The sequence below is a fragment of the Lonchura striata genome, chromosome 18 (assembly GCF_046129695.1).
Source record: "Lonchura striata isolate bLonStr1 chromosome 18, bLonStr1.mat, whole genome shotgun sequence".
Lineage (NCBI taxonomy): Eukaryota > Metazoa > Chordata > Aves > Passeriformes > Estrildidae > Lonchura > Lonchura striata.
This window is the reverse complement of record NC_134620.1, coordinates 8,398,097-8,411,193: the sequence shown is the minus strand read 5'-3', so window position 1 is coordinate 8,411,193 and position 13,097 is coordinate 8,398,097. Positions and strand designations below refer to the sequence as shown.

The following is a 13,097-nucleotide window of genomic DNA, read 5'->3' as shown; positions in this document are numbered from 1 at the left end:
AATTTCTGTACCTGTGCAAAGAGGTGTTGTGTCCTCTGGTTACCCACCAAGAGCTCATTCACTGACACAGGGGATGTAGAAGGGGATGTGTGTGAGGTACCATATGCACCAACAGGAAACAAAAAATCACAGAATTTCCATCTTACAGGTGCTGGTGCTCCTGTTCCTCGTGGTGGTGACACAGCCCTGCAAATGGCTGTGCTTAGGCTACAGCAGTTCCCCTCCTGGGCAGTTCTGTGGCTGATGGCAATTAACTGCTCTGGCTCCCACCTCCAGTTCACATTTCAGGTGGTTGTGAAAGAGCTGTTGCCCTGAGCAGTGTGGGACACACCAGCAGTCCCCACAGAGCTCCAGCCACACTTGCTACAGCTGCCCATGCAGCCATTCAGCTGAAGAGACAGGAAAGAAAGACAGACCAAGTATTTTATTCAAAACTTTTAAAAAGTTAATAGACAAAAACAGATAAATTATTCTCATTGCATTAATGAGAGATAAATCATGATGGTTTCCTCTTGCCCCCCACACCTTACACTACACAATAATTAGTTTGTTCCCTCCCAGTCGCTGTTCCTTGAACTTATCCTGATGTAGCAGCAGTTCACTATCAAGACCTTAAATCCTCTTTTCCATAGGCTGTGTGCCCTGATTATGCTTCATACAGCTTTGACAGGAGTAAGTTCAGCATCTCATCAACATCCTTATTGATCAGAGAATCTGTCAAACAAGTTAGTTATGTCTGCTGTCCTACTATTAACTGAGCCAAGTTGCTGCATCAGCTCAGGTGCCCAGCACGCTTCAGAATGCTTCTGAACCCTCCCCTCTCACAAGCCCAGCAGTATGAGAGCTGTATGAAGCCTTCTGCTCAATGCCTGTCCTGTACACTTGCCCATGACGAGCTACCTGCTCACCATTCTGGCAACAGCAGTTTGCTCCAGTGCTGCAGGACCTCTGACCTGCAGCACCACTACCCTGAACCTAGTGGTGGTATTGCTCTACTCAGAAAGCAAGGTATCAACAAATACAAATCAGTGGGAAAGAGCACTCAGTAAATATATGTCAGTAACTGAAAGCACTTCGAGAAGATTGCTGCTTTCCTTTCCTCCCATCTTACCGCTACAGTCTCATCCCTACAGCCTTCTCTAGACCATGTTTTGGTTAAAGGTTTACAAGACTGAAAAATATTCTTAAAATCATCTTAAAGGATATCCTGAGGATGGTGGAACACTTAATGTAAGCAGCAGTTAGTTCTAGCACCACAGCTCTGAGGCAAATGATTTTTTTACCCTTTCCTTTATGTTCATACCTCCAGGCACAGTTTACATGGGCTTTTTGGGGGCAGAGGGGAACAATGACACAACATCAACATACACACTCAACAGCTTACAAAAAAGCTTTATCCCTTTGTCCTTTGGACAGCAGAATTCCCTGTTTGTCACTTCTGCAGGAGCTGGAACAACCTGGCTCACCTTTTGTTTTACCTGCAGTGTGATCCAAGGCTTTTCCCACGCCAGTTGCTTTCCTGCACAAGAAAAATACCCACAGGACCGGACCAAGCTTTGGTTAGAGAAATTCACATGGGGGTGAGGGAAAAGTCATTGCTCTTGCAGCTGCTGAGCAGACATTCAACCTGTATTCCACAGCTCAGCTTTGAGTTTTGAGGAATACTTAAGGACTGGACATGTTCAGGCTTACAAAGATTTCTTCTTTTCTGGACTGAAAGGCAGATATGAATATGAAGGAGGAATGGGGCCAAAGGACATTTGAAGACAGCATCACACCCCAACATAATAAAAATCTAGTGGTACTGTAGCAGAATGTGCTAGTGCAAAGAGACTAGAGGCAGCTCCTGGACAGCCATCGATCCATCTGGCTCACTCAGGTGCGTGTGATTTTGTCTGGAGGCATGAAACCTGTGTCACCCAGTGCTCGAAGGGCCACTCTGCCGTTGGGACGTATCACCAAGTGAGTGATGCTGCCGTTGTTGAGGGACAGTCGCAGCCAACCTTCAGGGGGGAACTGCAGTGCTCTGGTAACAAAAACACATATATTGGTAATTCATGAACAGTTAGATTAACAAGCCCTCACAGCATCACTTTTTGTCCCAGACAGGGGGAGAAGGAGGGGGAAACTCAAACTGGTGGGCATTGTGTGGCTTGCATACCAATGCCCCCAGTCAGCCTGGGAAAAAAAGCCTTTTCTTGTGGAAATGCTGTAAAACCACAGCGTTGGTAACTGGAGCGGAGCCAAGAGTGCCCTTGGCTAAGCAGAGTCCAGCAGATGGGTGTGATTACTGCTGACAGGATTAGTTCAAGTGGACAGAAGGCAGCAGCTCAATGCAGTGAGGCTGCTAGGAGTGCTCTCAGCAGCCCTGTCACAGCGAGGCTGCAGCACCACAACACCTGAGCAGGTGGGACAGGCAGAGCTGGCTCAGCACCCAAGGGCTGCCTGAGCAGAGGACCTGGATGTGGCAGACAGTGACACACTCCATTTCAGCCACACCCCCACAGCAGAGGCAGCGACAAAGGATTCCCTCCAGTGGCCTGCACGAGCCTAGGGAAGAAATTCACTGGAACTACTTTCCATGGGTTACATAATTCCCCAGGAAGGACAAGGACAAGTACCTTGTGCCTTCCTAAGAAACACAGCATCACAGCTGGTCTGCAGCCATTCTGAATTTCCTAGCTCAACAGCCTCAGGAGCTTCATCAATTGTATTAAACAGCTGGAAAAAATACCATGTTGCCTCAAACAGCTTTTGCCTCTGATACTGAGGAATAACTTGGTTTTGGCTCTTATGACAGTCTTGTAGAAAGCCCAAAAAAATTAAATACCAGCTCCAGCCAAGCTAGATTTGAAGGAAATGTTACACGGATTGTGTTCCATTGTACTATCAGACTGACTGGAATCAAAGGCACAGAAGAGACATTAAAAAGAGGAGGAAGGCAACAGCAAAGAGAAAAGGTAGATAAGTATTTCAGAAAAAGCCTTGGCAGGAACAACATACTATTTTTTAGCACAGGAAAGAGTAGTCTCTCTACCTGATCAATAATTTCAAGTATAGCAATTTTGAAAAGCTCTAAAGCAGCCCAGAGAGCAGATAGGCCAGCATTTACCTAGCTCAGCTAAACAAAGCTAACTGAAACTGTTGTAAGTATTGATCAGATTAAAGTTTAATCACACCTGTCCTGCTCACGACAAATTGTCTTGCAGACAGTGCTTTGTTGATGGGGAAGACTAAAACAGACTCAGCTGACTGGATACAGAAACAGGCAAAGATCCAGAACTGTTTTCTCCTTTATGAACAAACTTGATGTTATCAGAAATATCCACTCTCCCCGTAATCCAATACTGGATGTTACTGCAAAAACACGCTAATGCAACTTCAACATAACTCAAAAATATCCATTAGTAAAGAATTCCCAAAACTGAATCAATCTTTAATGACATAAGCTCAAATTCATGTCACCTCAAAGAGATGCATCCAGTAATGCATCTATTTGCTATCTTTTCTAACAGGCACTACCCTCAGGTTTATGGAAGCAGGAGCACATAGCGATTAAAGTAACTGTCCAAATGTACAAAAAAAGTTGTTTCACTGACTTAGCCATTTTTGCTTTAGAATTAGAATGAAAGTGTTCTAATTATCGAATGTCCCTTGATAAAGTTGCAGAAGCAGCTGCTCACAATGCAGGCACTGATCTCCAACCACTCCAAAGAAGTGAAATCAATGCATCTCCTCCCTCGGGGGTGCCACAAGGCAGCCCTGTTGGAGTGAGCCCTCCCTGGAGCAGCCCCAGGGGAGCAGGCAGCCCTACCTGCACACGATGTAGCGGATGACGTTGGCGTGGCACACGAAGATCTCGTAGCTGTCCTCCTCCTGCTTGGCGTCAGCTCTATGAATGAAGTTTCGAAAAGCAGCCTCAATTCGAGCTCCATCTTCGTAATACTGCTGAGGGCACCGAGGTCACAGTTACACACAGCTCAGAGCAGCCCTGCCTCCCCAGGGACCTAACCCCCCAAGAACTCCTGGTTATACTTGGGGTGCACTTGGGCTGAACTAATGCTCAAGCACTGCAGGTTATTTTAACTGCTCTGCACACTTACTGAGGAGGAAGAAAGAATGCAATTATCTAAGGGCTGTGACAGCAAATATCAGCTCAGGCACTGCAAGTTATTGCTACTGTCCATACAGAGTATACTGAAAAAAATCCCAAATCATAAATAAAAAAAAAAACCTCTAAAGAAAAACTTACCACAGCTTCTGGTTTCCAGTGGGAGACTGGAGGGTCTGGTTCTATAGGTGCTCCCTCTCTCAGCAGATCAGTACTGATTTTTTTGACTCCTGAAATATTAGATACACATTCAGAAAGGAGTTGTTCACATGCCAAGACAAACAGCCCCACAACTCTACAATCACTACATTTTTCATAGTCTTTCTTTGAGGAAGGCTTATTCTATGTGTATCTCTCCAACAAAATTGTTTTGCCATCAGCAAGACAACTTACTCCAACTGAACAACACAGCCTGTCTGTTACACTTTGAAAAAGTGTATTTGTACTTTTAAAGAAAAACTGGAAACAAACAGAATTATGGCTGTAGGTTTCTTTATAAATACAAACGTTCACATAGGGCTGGGAAATGGCTAAATAACATCTCAACCTTAAGGACAAGCTAGAATTCTACTGAAAGCCGTTTTAAGGATCAGAAGACAATAAAAAATTAAGGGAAGTCTCTTACCTGGGAGATGTTTGCTTATAATTTCAGTTGTTTCAGTTGCTCTAGTCATGGAGGAGTGGATAATCTGATCAAATTTTAATCCCAAGCTTGCCAGCCTGCGTCCAGTCAGTTCAGCCTGCTCTCGACCTTAAAAAAGCACATTCATTCTATAAATTGGTGACACTCCCATTACAACCTCACACAAAGTACCAAGAGAATTGTCCAGCAGACATGAAAGGTCTGCATCGATGCTGAGCTTTTTCCTTTCAAAAAGCAACTGGAAAACATTTTCATCAGAGCCACTGCTCAGGCCAAGCTTACTGACTGAACAATTTCAAGTCATACTTGCATCAGGAAAAAATTCTTTCTTTCAATTAGGAAAAAAAACCCCAGAAACCAAAACTTACTTAGCAACTTTTACTGAAGTACTCAATATCCGTGCTAGCCCCATCCCCAGGAAGCAACAATTCCCCTCAGGCCTGACAGTGTGTTGTTGTTCATAAAGGCAACACCAGCCTGGCACAGTTCACAGCACCTGGGCAGCCTCAGGAAGGTTCATCCCACATTTCAGGCAGGCAGGTGAAAAGAGAACAGTCAGGTTAAGTCACTTAAGGCACAGGATGAGACAGGATTAACATTATGTTTTGTTACCAGTTTAAGATACCACTTGAGGCCTGCAATTAGCATTTCACTCCTGTTTGCACACCAGTAATTGAAATGTGGGTGGGAAAAAAATCCACAGAAATAATTCTTCCACCTCTGAAAACAGTGTTGGCACATACATAATCAAGGAATTGTTCACTGCTTTTCAAGTACATGATTAAAAGTAATACTAATTGGCATCTGAGACCTAGTCACAGGATCAGTGAGTTAAGACTAACACAAAGGTTATCCTCAATTCATCTAAGTGATTAGCAGTACTCCCAGAAACAGTGACAGCAGCAAAAGTGCAATGCATTTAATTATAACACTCCAGCTGAAAGTCAGAGGTGTTTTTTTTTAATAAATCAGCAGATTAAATTAAGAGAAACACAAGAAAAATCCATCTCAATGAAGTTAAAAGCCCCAACCCTTAGGAATTACATCAGCTGGCACAAACGAACGTTTGCTGAAGCAAACTTAAGATAATTTGGAATTTACTTTGACAAGTTTCTTTACAACTGAGTGTGTTTAGAACTCTCTAAATCACATCTTAATGTTTGGATCAAAACCGAAGAAAGCAAAACTTATTAATGACATCTTTCTGCCACAAAGGAATACAGAAAGTACATTGAAGTTTGGCAGCAAGACCCAGAACAGTGCTGAGTTACTGACCTCACAGGTAAAAAATAATTTCCTCAAAATGCAAAGCACGATGCTGCTAGTGGTACCTACCCAGTGGGGTGAGAGTTCTGTCTTTGTCAGCCCGGCCATCCAAGTGGTACTGGGAATGGCGGATCAGGAATATGTGCCTGGTGGCTTTTGCTTTGCAGTGATCTAAGCGAGAGGCAAGCTCTTCTTCACCCGTTTCTTCATTTTTCTTTTTGAGGTTGATAAGAGCCAGTGGTTCACGTCTAAATAAACACATTTAAAGAGTCATTTTTAGATGGGGAGACTGAGAGGCAGGGGAATTTTACAGATATATAGTCTTGATTTAATTCCAGACATAGCTGGAGAACTAGAACTGGCAGTTTAGCCATTTGTACATGAAGCTGATTCAAACTTTTGTGTGAAAAGTAAAAATAAATGCCTGCATGAAAAAAAAATATCATGTCATGGGTTAAAAGGTGTAACTTGACATAAGTAAATTTGCCACTTAGTGCCAGCTACCTGAATTAATTATTGGAAAAAAAAAAAAAAAGCAATGAGCAACAGAAAAACTTGCAGCGTACAACAGTATGGTTTTTGACAAGAAAAACTAACCAGGAAGGACACCCAGGAAAAAAGGAAAAGGTGCTGACTGATCATTAGAGAAAGAAAATGCTTCATATCTAAAAGGCCCTGTAATAACACCTACAAAATCTGCACTTTATCAATCACATTTACATCAAATGACTAAAAAATCACCCCCCAACAACATCCTAGAAAGACTCCAACCTTTTGCAGTGCACATTGAGGATTATTTTCTGCTTTAAACTAGGTCACATCAGTTCTCTCCAGTAAAACTTTTTATTCTTCACTCTGGAGTGTTTTATTTATCCTTTCATCTTTTCAGCACTCTCTCCCCTCATGCCACTTTAATCTCTCTTCCACTTGTCACAGTGCACATGAGCACCCTGCTCTGCACATCACCCAGACAGCTGACCTGGTTCCTGCTGAGGACAGGGGGATCTCCCCCTCTCTCTGCTATCACAGGTTTGGTGCTACAGACCTCCCACCTCCAGCACCGACCCTGCCCAAACCTTCCCCACGTTAATCTGGGCCCCTCTCTGCACTGATCCTCCACCCCATTATACAAATCATTTTCTGTCAGTCCACCTCAGAGCGTGTTTTATTTATGCCGCACCTCACTTGTTCCAGTATTAAACTTGTTTATTTGATGATAGATTTTTTTTAATAGATAATAATTTTTATTCCGTTTGGGACAAAATAATTTGTTCACAGAAAATTGCTGCTTCTCACATCTATTTCTCACAGCAAGATTGGCTGTGCAAAGCCTTCCTGCCTCCATTTTGCTTTACTGAACACATGATTTCCATTAGACAATGAGGATCTACACATTCCTCAAGCTGTTAATTCCTCAGCAAGGCATTAAAAATGAAACAACAAGCCAGAAACAATAAGTTCTATTGCTCCTTCACAGGATATTTTTGATTCACTGGAAATTATTCTGCTGGCAAGATACAATAGGAAAACAAAAAAAATCTTTAAAATCAATTCAAGCACATTAGTAAAGCAGCAAGGGGAATAACTCGTCTGATGTCTGTCATTATATATTCCACATGAATGAAACTAGATCTGTCCTCTCTGAGAACTGAGTTGCACAATTCCTGTGCAAGTGGCAGAGACCAACATTCCAACTGTGACACCCTGTCAGACCAATAAGAAGTTTGATATTTGCATTTGTTTGTTTCAAACATGAAAAGCCACTGGTTGTTAAGAATATTCTAGTATCTAGTTATCTGCTCAAGGCTTGACTTTCTAAACATTCCCTGCCCCCATAGAGAAGTGGTCAGATATTCTGTGTATTTATAAGCCATTTAACAACTTCGCACATTAACTGCTTCTGCCAATAACATCCAAAAGTCAAGATTAAGATTTCAAGCAGGCACAACCTAAGCCACAACTGGTAGACCGCAAGCAGCAGAAAACAAATTGATTTGGGGTAATATATTCCACTGCCACTGTCTGCACACTGTGAGGAATGGTGATTTGCTATCCTGAACTGCTAGGAAGTATTATCTGGCTGTTTTTGCTCAGGCAGTGGTGACAGCTCTGTAACCTAAAGCACAATCTCTACTTCCTGGATTGGTTTAAAAAAAATTACTTGAGTCTAAAAGTACCGTAGAATCCTTGAAGAAGATCAACTATTTAGCAGAATCAGGAAGCTGCAGTTAAACAAGCAGCTTTAGTACCTCCCTCAGTAAAATTGTGTAACCAGTTGTAACTTTATTTAATGAAGGCATTATTTTTATCACTGGGGTGTGCATAGCCCTATTTACATGAGCATTTGATCCTGCAGCCTCTCAAAAATCAAAATAATGCATTATACAATAAAATCTGTTAGTGCTTAGGTTTGGATTTACTATGATTAAACTGGAGCCTGACATAAGTCTCCCCTGGGAGATAATTCTACCAGACCGAAGCTAAATGAGCCAAAGCTCCATGCGGATATCTGCACATTCTAATTAAATATTCAGAGAAAATGTAGTCAACCCCTGTGTGAACGCGTTTCAGCGCTGAAGAACGCGAGTGAGCTGGGTTCAAACGCCACTGGCTGTACCAGGATTTGAGCGCAGGAGCTTCCCGAGCACAGGCCCCGCGCTGCCCACAGAGCGCCCGGCACCCACCCGGGACTGCTGCCGAGCCGACACCCGCTGCAGACACAAAAACACCTGGCACGGCCGGGGAAAACCCAAACGGTGCTCGCATCTATCACAAGCCTGAGGCTGGCAGTGTGGCTGGCGGAAAGCAGCAGAATAAAGGCACCTGCACAGGGTTAAGTGAACAAATCCCAGCGCTGGCACATCCCTCCACAGCGCTCCGGCGCTCCACGGGTGTTCGCGAACTTCAGCTGCGTTCTGCTCTGAGCAGCACACGGAATTTCACCGGGAAACGAGTCCCGCCGAGCCGGGACTGCTCCCGACCCCCGAGGGGCTCCGCAGAGGGATTCAGCAGGGCAGGTCCCGCCGCCGCCCGGATCGCCCCCGGCCCTCAGCACAGCCGCGGCCTGCCCGGGGGAGGCGGCCCCGGCCCCCGCGCTCACCTGTCCCAGTTGCTGTCCCAGTAGCTGCCGCTGCCGGCGGCTCTCTCGATCCAGCCGGCGGCCGGCGGGCAGGAGGCGGTGGGCGGCAGCAGCAGCAAGCCGGGCGGCGCGGCGGAGGGCGCGGCGGAGCCCCCCGGGCGCGGCTCGCTGTCGCCACCCCCTCGGGCCGGCTGCTTGCCCACGACGACGGCGGAGAGCAGGACGGAGCCGCCCGCCAGCCCGCAGGCGGCGAGCGCCAGGGCGCGGCGGGCCGACATGGCGGGGCGGCCGCGGGCCCCTCAGCGGCGAGCCCGCCCCGCCGCGCCCCGCCCCGGACGGAGCGCGGCGCGGGGCAAGCTTCCTCCCGAACGGGGAGCGCGGGGCTGCGGGGACCCCCGGCCCGACCCCCCGGCCCTCACGGACCCTCAGAGACCTTCACAGGCCCGTCCCGGCCCCTCTCCCCCGGCCGCGGTGCCGCGCCCGCCTCTGGTCCTGCCTGGCCGCTCCCAAACCGGTTCCCACCCCAGGCCGGTCACCGGGTGGGGCTGGGCAGGGATTCCCCGCCAGCCCTGCCTGCTTTAATCGCCTGAGGCGGCGGTCAGTCCTTCAGGGCGAAAAAGACCCGCACGTTGAGTCCAGCCACTAACCCGGCACTGCCGAGTCCGCCACATTTAATTACAAGCCCCGAGCCTTATCACTTGTCCAGCTGCTCCTCAGCACAACAGACCAGGAGTCACTGGAGAGGGTCCAGCAGAGGCCACAAGGATGATGAGGGGCCTGCAGCGTCTCTTAAGAGGGCAGATATGGGAGCTGGGCCTGTTTAGTCTGAAGAGAAAACTCTTTCTCACTAGTGCCCAGTGATGGGATAAGGATCAATGGCCTTAAACTGGAACACAAGAAGTTTCACCTCAACATGAGGAAGAGCTTTATGTTGAGGGTGGCAGAGCACTGGGACAGCTGCCCAGGGAGGTTGTGGGGTCTCCTTCTGTGGGGACATCGCAAACCCACCTGAATGCCTTCTGTGTCACCTGTTCTTGGTGACCCTGCTTTGGCTGGGGAGTTGGACCAGATGATCTCCAGAGGTCCCTTCCAAGCCCAATCATTCTGTGATTCTGTCATACTGGAATAGATTTCTTACAGGCATCACTGGGTCTATGGCACTGGAAACCAGGAACCTGAGTTTTGGTTAATAAAAGTGGTTACCAATTTACAAACCAGGTGGATTCAGCAGAGCTGAGCTGGCAGCACCCACCTGGGCATTCCCATCCCACCTCTTGTGCCTCTGGCCTGAACGCTACTCGCTCTTCACACAGAGGCTCCCTCCAGAAGCCAGAGCTCATTACAGCTCCACACATTGCCTTGTGCACAAGAAAGACACGGTGGAACTGAAATGTTAATTACCTCACACTGGAATGTTAATTACCTGTAGATGGCCGATGGTGCTGTCTTAAGCTCACAACAGAGGCCTCATGGAGAGAGACTCAGAAAAGAGCCCTCTTTTTCTGAGCTGACATCCCAAATTCAGCACTGGTCTCTACCTGTCAGATTCAGTAGTTTGCAAATGGTGATAGAACTGCTGCTGAATGTGGACCTTGGGATGCCAGAAGATTCTACAGATTCCACTATCCAGCTTTTGTTAATTTAATTATGCATTCTTACAACATCTGTCCACCTGTTCAAGCTCTAACTCCACACCCATATTCCACAAATTCTGTAATACTATTCCTGCTATTCCACTGGCATGCCAGCTGGGCAGACAGTTTCCAGCTGCCGGATTTCAACCAGTGTGAGTGACCCGGAGCCACTGAGACCAGAGCCTGTCCCCTGCTGAGTTAACAGGCTCAGGCTCCTGCAGCACTCACAGCAGGGGTACAAGGACGCTGTGCCTGCCCAAAGAAAATGGTCTTTCTGTTAAAGTGAAGCAACCTTCCAGCTTTCCCAGCCGAGTGTCTTTCCCCTGCCCACCACTCCGTGTCTCTGTCTCACACACAGATGATGCAGAGGAGGCACATCTGACTGGAGCACAGGTCCTTTGCCTCTGGGACATTTCACAGGCCGACAGTGGCTCCCAGGGGTCACATAAGTAAATCAGACCCTGATGAAAATCTGCTACACACCCTCCTTTATCCTTCTTGCCTGCTCATTCTCTGTATTTAAGATACTCGGCTTTCTGTTTCTTCTTATATAGCTTTAAAATGTTAATTTTTTTCTTCAGTTTATCTTATTATATAGGCAGGTGTGGGTATTTATATTGTGTATGTTCTTTCTTACCAAGAGTCCAGAGGAAAAAAGTTCTGTTTCAAAACCTCACATCCAATTCCTCCTAAAGTAGCATGGTCCCTTTTCCCCAGGTCTCAGTCTCCCAAAGTCCTGCAAATGCTTTCAAAATCTTTTCTCTCATAATGCCTGTTCTCTTTTATCCCTCGTAATACTTATTCTCCATTAAATGCTCCCACTTGTGTCCTACCTCTTCCTCTCCTGCCTGCCCTCTAACTGAATCCCATTTGACCTCCAGCATCTCACAAATGAAGGAAAAAACTGCACCAGACACCATCACTCACTTGGGGACAGGGACAGGTTGAAGCTGGATTGGACAAATAAAACTATTTCTGGTGAATCTCTCAGTAGCTTGAACTGAATTCTAAAATCATATGGTTCCATTTGAAATTTCAGTGCTATTCGAAGTGCATTGCTCACACAAGTACCTGCCATTTGAGGTCAGAATCCCAGTAATAAACACAGGCAAGTTTCTGGAGTGCATGACAGTGTCACCAAATGCACCAGGGCTGAGCTCTCTCTCTCACCACCAGAAAAATTTCAGACTGTTATTAAGCAACAGTCAAAATTGTTTCCCCAGCACAAAAAAGTATTGCTGAACATCTGGGCAATCTCATTATGCTAGAAAATGAAAATTGATAATATTGTTTGCCTCAATGCTGCATTTTGGCTGTCATTAGTCTGCATTAACACTTCACCATCAGGAATCTCCTGTGCCTGTGCTCCATTCTGCAGTTTATTTTTGCTTGGGTTAGGCACTAATACACTTAGGCAATTGATGTTCAAAAGTCTTTTGAGATTACCTTAGATTTTCCTCAGTATGTCCAAAAATGTTATTAATTAGATTATATTTACCACTTTTTAAAACTTGCAATTCAATTAGGTAAAAAAAAAAATCTCAAAAATAATTTGTTGAAGATTACCACTAGCTTGAATATACAGTCCTGTGTTCAACAATATCTACCCAGCTTCTTGCTCTTTGTTCTTTTTATATGTATTTATATTGCTGCTCTTTTAATCCAGTTTTATTGTGTTGTATTTCATTTGTAAGCAGAAAATCCATCTAAGAGGATAACAACCTACTGATGCCCACTAATGGAATTATTCTGTTAGTGAAAACAGTAAATGCTTTTTCTACTGATGCCATAGGTCCAATCTTCAGGGATGATTCCCAGGGGCTTATCCCATTTCTGTGGTTTGATGCACAGATACCTTCAAGGAGGATGCCCAAGGTTAGGGCAGCCTCTGAACTGTGCTGTGACCAGAACAAAGAGAAGAGAAGTCAGAAAACCAGCAAAAGGTTTCAGAAAGTTCAGCACAGGTTGGGCCCAACAAATGGTTTCCCCTGGCAGGCAGAAAATCCCTGTGGCTAAAGCAGACCCACAGCAGCCCTCGGGGTTAACTTCACCAGGAAGACAAACAGCTCATCTCTGTATGGGACTTGGATCAGCACAGGGATGAGTCAGTGTTTGGATGTTTTAGCGTTAGCTACAGGGAGAGCAAGGGCAGGTCTCTAGCCTACAACTGGCAAGCAAAGTTTATGAACTTTCAGGCTTTTTTTTTTTTTTTTTTTTTTTTTTTTTTTTAAGCAAAACAGAGTAATAAAAGGACATTTGAAACAAGGAAAATGTGGTTTTGAAAAGCCTCTTCCATGACCTCAAAAATTTTTACTCACCATGTATCACCTTCCCACTATTAAACAAAAACAAAACAAAAAAGTG

At 45.6% G+C, this 13,097-nt stretch overlaps 1 protein-coding gene across 2 annotated transcripts; it reads right to left on the bottom strand.

Moving 5' to 3' along the window:
• Positions 1 to 405: 405 nt before the first annotated feature.
• Positions 406 to 9,390, bottom strand: PGAM5 (PGAM family member 5, mitochondrial serine/threonine protein phosphatase). 2 transcript variants are annotated; one of them, XM_077787174.1, is made up of 6 exons: positions 9,121 to 9,390; positions 6,090 to 6,268; positions 4,737 to 4,862; positions 4,253 to 4,341; positions 3,815 to 3,948; positions 406 to 2,026 (listed from the first exon to the last, which is right to left on the bottom strand). In XM_077787174.1, exons 1-6 carry the CDS (start codon positions 9,375 to 9,377, stop codon positions 1,876 to 1,878), a joined length of 936 nt encoding a protein of 311 aa, XP_077643300.1. In that variant the 5' UTR covers positions 9,378 to 9,390; the 3' UTR covers positions 406 to 1,875. The 2 variants fall into 2 exon arrangements, with proteins under 2 accessions (XP_077643300.1, XP_077643301.1); XM_077787175.1 differs by having other exon boundaries at positions 3,815 to 3,945.
• Between the last annotated feature and the right edge of the window lie 3,707 nt (positions 9,391 to 13,097).